This window comes from Dysidea avara, chromosome 10 (genome assembly GCF_963678975.1).
Source record: "Dysidea avara chromosome 10, odDysAvar1.4, whole genome shotgun sequence".
NCBI classification, from domain to species: domain Eukaryota; kingdom Metazoa; phylum Porifera; class Demospongiae; order Dictyoceratida; family Dysideidae; genus Dysidea; species Dysidea avara.
Window position 1 is genome coordinate 15,384,212 of NC_089281.1, and position 12,926 is coordinate 15,397,137.

General features: G+C 39.9%; 2 protein-coding genes across 2 annotated transcripts in view; one reads left to right on the forward strand and one right to left on the reverse strand.

The window, feature by feature from the left end:
- LOC136268485 (uncharacterized) overlaps positions 1–12,926 on the reverse strand; it is a 51,702-nt gene that overhangs the window by 33,808 nt on the left and 4,968 nt on the right. The window lies entirely within an intron of this gene.
- LOC136236210 (uncharacterized) lies at positions 8,963–10,842 on the forward strand. Its single transcript, XM_066026334.1, has 2 exons — positions 8,963–9,944; positions 9,999–10,842. The coding sequence occupies exons 1-2, from the start codon at positions 9,675–9,677 to the stop codon at positions 10,734–10,736; spliced, it is 1,008 nt and encodes a 335-aa protein (XP_065882406.1). The 5' UTR covers positions 8,963–9,674; the 3' UTR covers positions 10,737–10,842.

A 12,926-nucleotide genomic window follows, 5' to 3' on the forward strand; every position in this document is an offset into this window, starting at 1 on the left:
TTTGATTAGTTTTCAAGATGGCTACTATACACAGATTATCAGTTCAGCTTTCCTGTGGTGCAGTTCTTTATTCTTAAAGTGTAACACCTACCGTTTTCAGAAGATTTGAGTAAGAATATTCTACTTACATGCACAGTCATATGGCTTCTCATAATGGCTTAGCGTTTTTATGAAATAGTATAGAGAGACTTTCTATTTGTTTCTATTGAGTAAAAAGGCTTTTCATTGCTTTGCTGGTACTCACATTTGCCATGCAAACTATCGGTAGCGATATCGGTTCACAGAGCATTTGTGCCAATTACTGATACGGTAGAAATTGCTATATCGGTAGCCGATCCGATCACCGATCCAATTATCGGTACATCTCTAACGATAATATCACAATAATTACTTTGGTGGAGTGATGATTTTAAATCAAGTATTCAATGCACAAATAAACACCACATTAAGCATGATTAACACTTTCATATAGATTATTATTTTTGTAAGCTCATCAATTTGGTAATTAATAACACGGGTGGTCAATAATTCTATAATTGTTGCTAATAACTGTTTCATGAAAAGCAGTTAAACTAAAACAGCTAAGCCAGCTTCTCAAGCAGCAATTTTAGTGGGATTCTAGACCTTTCACAAACCAATTGACTAATTGCATGGGCAGCCGATAAAAACACACACTTTGTTATAGCCTTGCAACCAAACACATTCGCAGAATAGCAAACCTAAGTTACAAAATAGTTAAATAAACTTGGTAACAATGTTCTTAGAACCCTACAGCAATATCATGACCGTTAGCTCTAATTATTATATCGCAATAATAATATTTTTGATCACGAGTATTGAACTATCGATATTATCACTCAGCACTAGTGTGTGTTCTGTTAGATGATTAGAACTAACAAGACATTATTGTGTTATTGTGATGTCACAGTTATGTGTAGTTACTGTCCTACTATTGTAAAGGATAACATTTCATCATTACTGTACAGTGTGGACAAATACTCTAATAGAACATAGAAACTACACATGGCTTATTGTGCTACATCTGTAAAATGACCATATTTGCATGCAGTGTGTGTAAGTAATTCTACTGAACAATTACTCTATATGACAAATAATTATCAAAATAAAATATGTGGCCAAAACAGCAAGAATTCCCCGTGTTTGTGCAAACCTTACAGTAGTAAGCATGCAATATCGTATAAGCAGAAACTTTGGCGAGCAGAATATTTGGTGTTTAAAAATTTGCATTAGGCAAAAAGATATATAGATGCTTAACTTGTTGCCCCCCACATACCAGAGAGACTGGTTCTTCCATTTAAAACGGAGGGTGGAGATTTATTTAATTCATAGCCAGTGCAGTAGTCATCCGCAAAGGAAATGAAGCGAATGGAAACATTCTCTGTGCAAGATCAGCTCTGCGTATATCTTTTCTCACTGAACCACAGCCAGCAGTCTCGCCAGTGGTTAATCAAGCGATTCTACGATTATCTGTAGCACCTAAACTTTTTCCGGAAGTACATCAACGGCAAAAAAAAATAGTGTGCAGACTGCACCTACTATACAGGTAAGTAGTCATAGCTAGCTAACTGTCTTGTTAGCTATGTTATCAGAACAAGTGAATCACCTTTTTAATTGCCCTATGGTCATGATCCCAGGTTGCCCGCTGAAGCTGCACTAATCCCGGCTAAGGCAAGGTCACAAGTTGATTTGTGCGAGTATGGTATCTATATAACTGAGAAACTAGCAGAAGCATGGGACCTTGCCAGGACACGTATCAAGAGAGCACAGAAGAAGCAGAAACTGGAATATGATCAATATGCCAGAGCAACTAACTTTTCAGTCGGAGAACAAATGTTTTTATTGAAGCCTGCTGAAAATACTGAACTCAAGCTTACCATGGACCTTACAGAGTTGTTAAACTGGGAGACAACAAGGCTAATATCCAAAGAGTGGATAGGCCAGAATCAGATTTACCGTTGGTAGCCATAGATTATCTAAGGAGGTGCCCCAATGAAATTTTGAACAATCAGTTTTGGCCACCAGATAATTCAAAATGACTACCTGCTCAGACTAAACTAAGGGAACAAGTCAAGCCAAGTAAAGTTGACTCATCCCCACTGCCAGTACAGGAGGGACCTTGGACTGGAAGGTTAAGGAAATGTCAGCTAGGTGTAGCAGATTTAACCAGTGTAATGAATAATGAAATGACTCAGTAACCTAGTATATATAATAAGGCTCAATAATATTATACCTATGTAACACTGACATATACTAACTCAGGATATTTATAACTAACATGAACTGTAGCCAATCATATCACTTTATTGTACGCATGCGTGTATATTCGTTAGTTACTACTTAGACACGAAATAAAGTCGGTTGTGCTGTTATTGCTATGTTGACAAGTGCCGTTAAAAGCAGCCCACGCTGCGACATTGGAGGTCCTACTGAGCCCTGAACTAATTTTAAAGTTGTAACTCGAAGAAACTCTAATTTGAGAGCTAATTTGGCTATGGCCGAGGGAGGCAACTACTCCAAACCGCACTCAGGAGCTGTGGAAATAGTGGAGGACGCTGGAACCATGTTTCTGACAGGGAAAACTTATCCCTTGAACTCTAAGAGGATAGTTGCTGACCAAATATTTGAATTAGTTACACTACTGGACTTACCGAGTGGAGCTTAGGTGACAGAAACCCAACAACTAATTGAAGGAAGACTGTTAGAGTTGAGACACGAGCCTAGGAACGTGCAAGTCATTGTTCAGCTGGACGACGAAGGCAAGAATGGCAGCAGAATATTTTAGTTGATGAGTCCAGAGTTATCCGAGAATCTGGAAAGTCAAGTTCCCGCCCACTTTCACCAGTAAGCTTTATTTCTTCTTGCCATGAATCATTCATTGATAATAGTATTTTCATGTTCCACACACCACACTCAGTCTCCAGTTAATAATGGAGACGATGTGCTCAAGTTACGCAGTGCACTGCGCGAAGTGAGTCAAACTAATGAACAACTCGAAGAGAAACTATGCCAACAGTCCACGCTTATAGACAAGATAGTTGAACAAATGAACCAAGTTAAAGAAACTAATGAAAGAATACAATTAAAACTTTCTGAACTACATGCGCCTAATTCTCAAGTGAGGAATTTAGAAAACGCGCTTAAGGCGGAGTCAAGTAAGTCTAAGCATCTGTGGATACAGAAGTGCGAACAGTTGCTCGTCCATGAATCAGAAGTGGAAGAGAAGGAGTTGGAAATCGCTCGACTACGTTCCGTGGTGGAAGAACTTACCTGTGGAGATAAGAGGCACGAGGAAAGGGGACCTACTGATGAGAGAGTGAGTGGCCATGACCACTGTCCTTCCACTGTGGAATCGAATACCCAACCACACGATGTCAATAGAGGGCGACGTGGCAAGGCACCACCCATCGAGTACTTCATTGGGGAAAACCCCGAGGTAACTTTAGATGAATGGCTACCCTCCTTACAGCGAGTGTCGAATTGGAATGGATGGATTTCAGAAGAAACTTTAATTCAGTTGGCAGGGCATCTCAAGGGTCAAGCTCTTCAAGAGTGGAATTTGCTAAAGGACAGTGACAAAGTAGGCTGGCAAGAGGCAGCAAAAGTCCTACAGGGCAGACTAGAACATGGCAGCCCAAGAGTTTCGGCACTTGCGTCAAGGCACAACAGAAAATGTCATTGAGTTTATAAGATGGCTGAAATGTACCTTTCGTATTGCACATGGCAAGGGAATGATGGCAACAGAAAGTAGAGAAGCACTGCTACATGGTCAAATGCAGGAAGGCTTGCTACTTAAGTTAATGGAAAGCCCAGCAGTATCCGGAGCCCTAGACTACAAGAGTCTATGTCTTGCAGCCAAGAATGAAGAGAAATGGCTAGTTGAACTAAGCAGAAGGTATCAATATCAGAGAGGGGACAATACTTACCTTAGTTCACAACAGAAAAAGGGCTTTCAGAATGAGAGAGCTTCACATAGGCAAGTCTATGACAAGAAGCAGACTCAGCAAGCAGATACACAGAAGAGTAAAGGAGTACAGCAAACTCATGAATACTCTCCTGAGTGTTATAATTGTGGTAAAGTCGGTCACCTTGCCAAGAACTGCAGGACACCAAAGTCAGAGAGTAGTGGACAGTCCGACAGGAAGAATTCTGATTCTAACAAGAAGAATTCACATTTGTGGCAGGTTGGTGCACAGGAACCAACTACTACAGAAGAGAGTACTTCCCAGGTAGAAGTTACTGACCTACTTGAAGCAGACTCTTCTAGTGACTCAGATGGTGTAAATGCAGTACATACAGGTCCATGGTGTGTCAAGGTAGCAACCTATGTATGGTGTAGTTGACACTGGAGCAGACATTACTATAATTGGTGGCAGATTATTCAAGTTAGTGGCTACAAAGGCCAGATTTAAGAAGAGGAACTTTCACAAGCCTGACACAGTTCCACATAACTATGATGGCAAAGTGTTTACTCTTGATGGTAAGATGGATCTGAAAATTTCATTTCAGGGCAAGGACACGACTACTCCAGTATACATTACGATGGACGCTAAAGACCAGTTGTTACTCTCCGAAGTTGTATGCCGGCAACTCGGCATTGTTCAATATCATCCCAATGTAGAGGTGTGGAGAGGAGGTCATAAGTCGCAGAGCATGAACCATCAATCGTCAGCAGTTGTTCCAATGGTAAGAGTCAAACTTGTACAAGTTACTCGATGTCTTCCTCAACAGACAGCTTTGGCTAGGGTACAGGTAGAGAATGTACTGAGTGATAAACCTGTGTTACTAGAGACTAGTAAGAGTTTCAGAGCTGAGACTGGACTGGAATTAGACTCTGCTGTGATTGTACCAGATGAAGATGGTTATGCTTATGTTACTATAACAAACAATGGTGGTTACACAGTCAAGTTGGATGCTGACACTGAGGTAGGACATGTTGAAGAATTTGAGCCACACAAGGATGGCAAGTGGAAGAAGTCAGCAGTTCAAGTGATGGCTGTTAGTGTGCCAGAGAGGGTTGAGAAGCTTATGGAATTACTATCACACGGTATTGTGGGATCGGGCACAGATGATCAGCAGAAGGTACGTAATTTGTTGTTAGAACACCATGAAGCATTTGCTCTTAGTGAGACAGAACAGGGTAGAACTGATCTTGTACAATTTAAGATTGACACTGGTGATGCCATTCCCAAGAAACAGCCAGTACACAGAGTACCATTTGCTGTACACAATGAAGTTCAACACCAGCTTAAATTGATGGAAGAGATGGGTGTCGTTCAACCATCTATTAGTCCGTGGGCCAGTGCCATTGTGTTAGTCAGGAAGAAAGATGGAACCCTTAGATTCTGTGTGGACTATCGTTCCCTGAACTCTGTGACAAAGAAGGATACATTTCCTCTTCCTAGAATTGCCGATTTACTGGATCAATTAGAACAGTCTTGTTATTTCTCAACCTTAGATCTAGCCTCGGGTTACTGGCAGATTAAAGTACACCCTGATTCTCAAGAGAAGACAGCCTTTATTACACACAGTGGACTGTACGAGTTCTGAGTTATGCCATTCGGGCTGTGTAATGCACCTTCAGCATTTCAGCATTTAATGGAACGAGTACTTGCGGGATTGAATCCAGAGGATGGCCCCTCATTTGTTGCTGTTTACCTGGATAATGTATTAATATTTTCACGTACTTTGGATGAACACCTCACTCATTTACAACTAGTACTGGATAGAATCATCGAGGAAGGATTGAAGCTGAAGCCATCCAAGTGTAAGTTTGTTCAACAAAAAGTCGTGTACCTTGGTCATGTCATTACTCCAGCTGGATTGAAGCCTAACACAGACAGAGTTGCTGCTGTGAAGGACTACCCAACACCACAGAACATTAAGGAACTTAGACAATTTCTGGGCTTGGCTTCTTATTATCGTAGATTTATAAGATAGTTTGCCAAGATAGCTCATGCTCTGACACGTAAGAATGTAGACTTTGTATGGACAACAGAATGTAAAGTTGTATTTGATGAGTTAAGAGAGAAGCTGATCAGTGCACCAGTATTAGTGTACCCAGATTTTGATCATAGTTTCATACTGGAAACAGATGCTAGTATCAGGGGCCTAGGAGCAGTGTTGACTCAGATCAAGGAGGATGGACAGACACATCCCATAGATTTCGCAAGCAGAGCATTGGCAGCACCAGAGAAGAACTACAGCATCACAGACCTGGAAACCCTAGCTGTTGTCTGGGCAGTAAGTCACTTTCATGCTTATTTTTATGGTCATGATGTTGAAGTTAGAACTGACCACAGTGCAGTCAAGGCTGTCTTGGGCACCCCCAGTCCCAGTGGAAAACATGCTCGCTGGTGGACAAAGGTTTACAGTAGTGGGATAGGAACAGTTACTATTACTCACAGAGCTGGTAAAGAGAACTCTAATGCTGATGCATTATCCAGGAATCCTCTCAATCCTCTCAATCCTTCCCTTCCTGAAGGAATAGGAGAAGGAGAAATGTAGATTGCAGTAGTGAGAAATAGGTCTACAGATAAGTCAACTACAGATATAGCTGATCTGTTGTCACAAGGACCTCAGAGTGATCAACTAACTGATATTGCAAGTGAACAACATAAAGATCCTGATGTTGTGAAGATTCTAAGCTTTTTGGAGGATGGTATTCTACCATCAGATGATTGACAAGCCAAGAAGCTTGCGCTTCAAGGTAGTCAATTTGTACTTGTTGACAATATCTTGTACTATGCAGATCCTAAGAACAATGGGAAGAAGCGAGCATTGGTCCCCAAACAACTTCAGAACGGTATTCTGGAGGAGAACCACAGTGGTGGAATGGCAGGTCATTTTGCCATGAGCCATTTGTATGCTGCACTCAGTCGTTCATGATGGTGGGAAGGAATGTACACTGATGTGTACAAGCACTGTCATGGTTGCCCACAGTGTGCAACAGCTACAGGGGGAGGGAGGAAGGAAGTCCAAGCCACTACTAAATCCTATCCCTGTTCAGAGACCCTTCCAGATTATTGGGGTAGATGTTCTAGAATTACCCAAGACTGAGAGTGGGAACAAGTTTGCAATAGTCTTCCAAGACTTCCTGACTAAGTGGCCCATGGTCTACCCAGCCCCAAATCAGAAGGCAATTCGAATTGCCCATCTCCTAGCTGATGAAATTGTACCCTTGTTTGGTGTCCCAGAGGCGCTCCTGTCAGATCGTGGCACCAACTTGTAGTCTTACCTGATGAAAGATGTTTGCAGTTTCTTAGGCATCAAGAAGCTCAATACAACAACATACCACCCACAATGTGACGGAATGATTGAGAGATTTAACCATACATTAATAGCCATCCTTAAGAAACATGTTGAGAAGTTTGGTATGCAATGGGACAAACATATTTCTGGAATTTTGTGGGCTTAGTCTACAGGAGGGAAACCATCGTATCTGTTATTTGGGTTTGATTGCAGATCACCCACAGAGGCATCACTGTTACCAACCTCACCCAATGGTGAAGTTGACATTACTGACTACTGAAGAGAATTAACTTTGTCATTGAAACATGCTCAAGAACTAGCAGCAGTATTAATACTAAAGGTGCACCGATATGACTTTTAGCCAATATTCCGATAACCGATATAAAATAATATTATCAAGCCGATAAACAAAGCCGATCCGATATAGTAGCATGGACATTTTCTCTAATAATTTGCTCTCTAAATGTAGTAAATAAGTGACAAAGTGGGACTGTAATCAATAGCCAACACTACATAATCCTGTGCTGCTAGGATATTACTAGAGCATGAGTGCCCATATATAGATGTTTATGTATATCTGTATCTGCTTCCTTTTTATGCTTGTTACTGATCCGATACCGATATGAAAAAACAAGGCCGATATAGCTGATAACCGATCCGATTATCAGTACACCTCTAATCAATACAGAAAGCTCAGACAAAATAAAAGGAACAGTATGACAAGTCTGCAGCATCTACACCATTTACAGTTGGGGATATGGTGCTGGTACACTTTCCTCAAGAAGAATCTGGACCTAAAAGAAAATTGTGTCGGCCTTGGCATGGACCATACAGGGTTATCCGGATGTTGAGGTAGTCAAAGTTTACTTCTCACAGGAAAATAAAATAAGAGTTCACCAGTCTAGAGTTAAGAAATGTTCTCCACATTTCCCAAGTGGATACTATTGGTATGGGAATAAGAGGCAAGGTCCAGATCGCCATCCCAAGGAGCTAGAAGATAAAAATAAATGTACACACCAGAAGAAATCAAAATGGTCGAGACGACCTTAAGTTGAGGAGGGAGTGATGTAATAAGGCTCAATAATATTATACCTATGTAACACTGACATATATTAACTCAGGATATTTATAACTAACATGAACTGTAGCCAATCATATCACTTTATTGTATGCATGCGTGTATATTCATTAGTTACCACTTAGACACGAAATAAAGTTGGTTGTGCCGTTATTGCTCTGTTGACAAGTGCCGTTAATAGCAGCCCACGCTGCGACATATATATATATTATGTATGTATTGTATAGTCTGCTTGCACATGCGTGGGGTGCAGGTGGCAGACAGTTAGCTATGATAATTAAAGAGAGGCGTAGAGCTAAGGAGAAGTGTCCTTGTAGCCATTTGGAATTACACATCGTCACTACATTTACATTGTGAACAAGTACTCTAATAGAACATACACTGAGAGGACAGCCAACATATCACAACAGGAGTAGTGCAACTGGTTAAAGATTGAGGGGGTAACTTTGACAATGAATTTTACACAATGGATTGCATTCGTGAGAATCTGAGGGCTTGGAAAATTTTCATACTTCAGAAGCTCTGAGTGAGTATTTTATGATCACACAAATGAATGTTATTGAAGTAGTTATGTACTTACAGAGTTTGAAATATATATATACTAGCATTGTTACCTGCCCTACGTGCAGGTATTATAATAAAAAAATTAATGTAATAGTATAAAATAATTACAAAGACAGCATATTATGATTGCCTTTCTGGGTCATTGAAATTTACGGAGCAAATCACCATCTATTATAATGTAGAACTAAACACAATGCAGCTATATATTCAGTCATAATGCATTGCAACATTTTGGAGCATCAATCATAAAATTGTGCATCGGTAGTGCAAAATAAAGTTGCTGGGAATGATATTTGTACTATGCATAAACTATTTTTGGAGAACCCAGACAAATAAACACTTGCACAATGGAGAGTACTTAAATATCCATAGCACGTGTACCCCTTTTGTTGAAGCAGATAAATTAAATAGTGTGAGCTGTGTATCTCCAAAACATGTTTACAAAGAGGCCTATTCCAGTAAATTCCAATAGGTCTCCAGCATAGCTAGTTGGATAGTATATATTTGTACTATGCATAAACTATTTTTGGAGAACCCAGACAAATAAACACTTGCACAATGGAGAACAGTGAAAATATTCATAGCATGTGTACCCCTTTTGTCCAAGCAGATTAATTAAATAGTGTGAGCTGCGTATCTCCAAAACATGTTTACAAAGAGGATTATTCCAGTAAATTCCAATAGGTCTCCAGCATAGCTAGTTGGATAGTATAAATAAGCTGCAAATAAATACTTTTCACTCACTTGAGTTTTGTAACTTGAAATGAATCTGAACACGGAAGAAATGGATGTTAGTGGTATCAAAGGTGCATCAATAGATGCACGCATAGGTGGCGTGTTGGGAGATATTTCATCTATGAAGAGAGGCAAGAGTGCATCATATTTTGATGGCGAGATAAGCGATGAGCAAAAGAAAATAAGATTGTATGGGTTTGACAGCTCAGTCCGAAAACGGTTATTTGAAGAAACTGGAAAAGCGGTTGTCTTGGGAAATTGTGAAGTCAAGAAAGCTCGCCATGGCAATGAATATGAGGTAAATGTTTAGTAGGATTTAATACAGTTTAGTTAAATTTTTTGCATGTTATAGGTGTTAGTGAGCAAGAAAACTACAATAGAGAAATCTCCTCGAAAGTATGATGTACAGAAAATTGATGATGATTGTAACACTGCATTAAGCGATCTATCTGATATTCCAGAATACACAAAGGTTACTTGTGAAGGCAAGGTGATTGAAGTAGATAATGTTGTTGAAACAGCAAATGGAATAAAGCTACAGAGTGTTACGATTGCAGATAGATCTGGTACAGCTAGAATTGTCTTGTGGGGAGATGATGTAAATATGCTGTCTTCATCCAAATGCTACAAATTTGAAAAGGTCATTGTCAAGGAATTCCGTGGTGAGACGCAGTTGTCTGTGTCTAAGAGCAAAATAGATGAAATAGATGACATTGATGCAGTAAATATAAGAGAGCAAGAGAAGGTGCATACCATTGATGAAGCAAAAGTACTTGGTGTACAATTATTTGAAGTGTACAAAGCTTGTCTGAACTGCCGCAGCAAACTGCCACATGGAATTGAAGGAGAATTTGATACTTGTAGCAGATGTGGTATGCTGCAATGCACGGATGAATGCAAAACAGAAGCGACTGCACAAATGATGATTAGATCTGAAAGTTCCAGCAGTGTTGTTACCCTAAAAGCATTTGGAAGAAGCTTACAGGAAATAGCTGGAGAAGAAGTTTCCAGTCCACTTGCACTTTTAAAAGCTACACCTTTCAGTGCAACTCACCAGCATGGAGTGATCCAATCAGTCACCAGAGTGTAGCTTTTGTAGCATGCAACTGCATATGTGATTAAATACTTTATTGACTTGTTAACGCTGTACTAATGATGTGCTTGAAAATCACTATTAATAATTCAATAAGTTTGAGGTTAAATGTACTATTTCATGACATCGAATAGCATGCTGTCACTGAGGCCTGCAGCTGATTTGGATAACCACATTTGTTTGTAGCATTGGTACCTGCCCTATGTGCAGGACCATCTCCACATTAAACATTTTAATGCCACAAAGAGGGACTAAGCATTAAACACCAGCACTGCTAATGTAGCTATGTAGGGTACATGGTGATGTCACATTTTTTAAAGAGCATGAGGTTTTCTTATGTCATTAATGATGCAAAACACTAAAGTTTATTGTTTGTGGTTTTGACAGGAATGTAGTTTAATTATTCAGTGCATCTTCCCTACCAGTGACTTCAACGTGCTGTATAGAACAAACGGAACCTTTGCTGCTTTACATGAGAACTAATGCAACAATAATTAATATATTGGGAACCAAGCATAAATATTAGTGTCCTATATTTGCTGTGTAGCATGTATGTCGATAGTGCTTTAAAGTACATGATCCTTATGCAGTACATAATAATTTATAGTGAAGCATGCATGCAAGGCTAGCTAATTAGTTAAACTGCATGCGAGCTAAGACAATTGTATACAGTATACCCTACATTACATACAGGTTGTATACACACGGTACAGTTTCAGTTTCTACATTTTGATGTTTACCTTACCGACTGTCACAAAGAGAAATGAACTTGAGCATAATTTAAAGTCAACACAATTCGCAGTTATAGTTACTGCATGGCAAGCAAAAGTTCAGAACTTGTCTTATGCACTTTCAGTTCTGATGTTGCAGTGACACATATACCTCTTTCCATACAAAAACCCAGTTTTGAAACACCTGCAGTGTAATTGACCAATAAGGTAATGTATGAATCTTTAGAGTGAAAGCATGTAAGCAGGATAGTGAAACAGTTGTGCCAGGTCAGATGCAGTTCCTCGGTGTAAACTATGGATCTGCATGGTTCCAGTATTATCATTTTTCAGATGCACAGTAGTATTTGTTCAATCATGCAAGCTGCCTATTACTACAGCAGTATTGAGGTGAGTCTGAACAAACAGTTTTTCATGTCAGTGCACACCTGTGCTTAAAACAAAGATGTAGATATTCTGGATACTGGTGAAAGAAGCTTTTACCTACTCTAATACAACACACTGGACCAACACACAGATGGACAAATATGTTGGCAATTTGTCTGCCCTGTCCCAAAAGTGCTATAAGAGTCCCTATTATGTGAGGTAATTCAGTGCCAGTGCTGAAAAACTGATCATAAGAGTTTGTAGATGAAGACTTGCATGGAACAGATACAGCAAAAAGGTGCATCAAAAAGGTCCCAAAAGTGAAAAAAAAAGTTATGACCTAGGCGGGGATTGAACCCTGGCTGGTTATAATAACTTGGGGTTAAGGGGAGGTGCACAAATCGCCACAGTTGTTTATCAGTGGTTTTGACAGGAATGTAGCTCAACTTTTCAGTGATCCTTCCCTACACCAGTGCCTTCATCGCCCTATAAAGAGCGAACAAAAGCACGTATTGATTTGCTACAACAACACTCGAGTTGCCAGATGATGGGCGTTTAATTTCGCTAAAGTCCCGCCTCGATACGTGCTTTGCATGCCAAGATATGATGAGCTAAAAGTCGTGTTTTAAAAAGGTATTCACAAAAAGGTACTGAGTAGAAAGAAAAAAATCTGTCAACACGTGGATTTGAACCCACGACCTCTTACACGCTAGTCAGGCATTCTACCACTTGAACAGTATGTGCTGTGGTTTTCAAAGGAATGTTGCTCAAGTTTTCTCTACACCTTGGCCTTCTACGCGCTGTAGAGACCGAACGGAAGCACGCGTGAACTCGTGATAACAATCTTAGAGTAGGCGGATGATGAGCGCTTCATTATCAGCACAGACTATGTCGATTCGCGCCAAGTCTGGTGAGTAAGCAGCGTGACCGTCAGACAGACAGACAGACAGACATTTTCAGTATTATATATATAGATAGCCAATCAGTCAAAACAGCTATGAAATTGTCACCCAGCACCTTTTGTACGCACTAAGCGTCTTTAAAAAAATTATCATTTATATTAAAGACATTACATAATAGCCTTAATAGTCTT

Bases quoted from the DNA above. Each gene is read 5' to 3' on its own strand.
- LOC136236210 (XM_066026334.1), top strand. From the start codon at position 9,675: ATGAATCTGAACACGGAAGAAATGGATGTTAGTGGTATCAAAGGTGCA. The intron at 9,945-9,998 runs GTAAATGTTTAG...TGCATGTTATAG, and splicing joins GCCATGGCAATGAATATGAG to GTGTTAGTGAGCAAGAAAAC.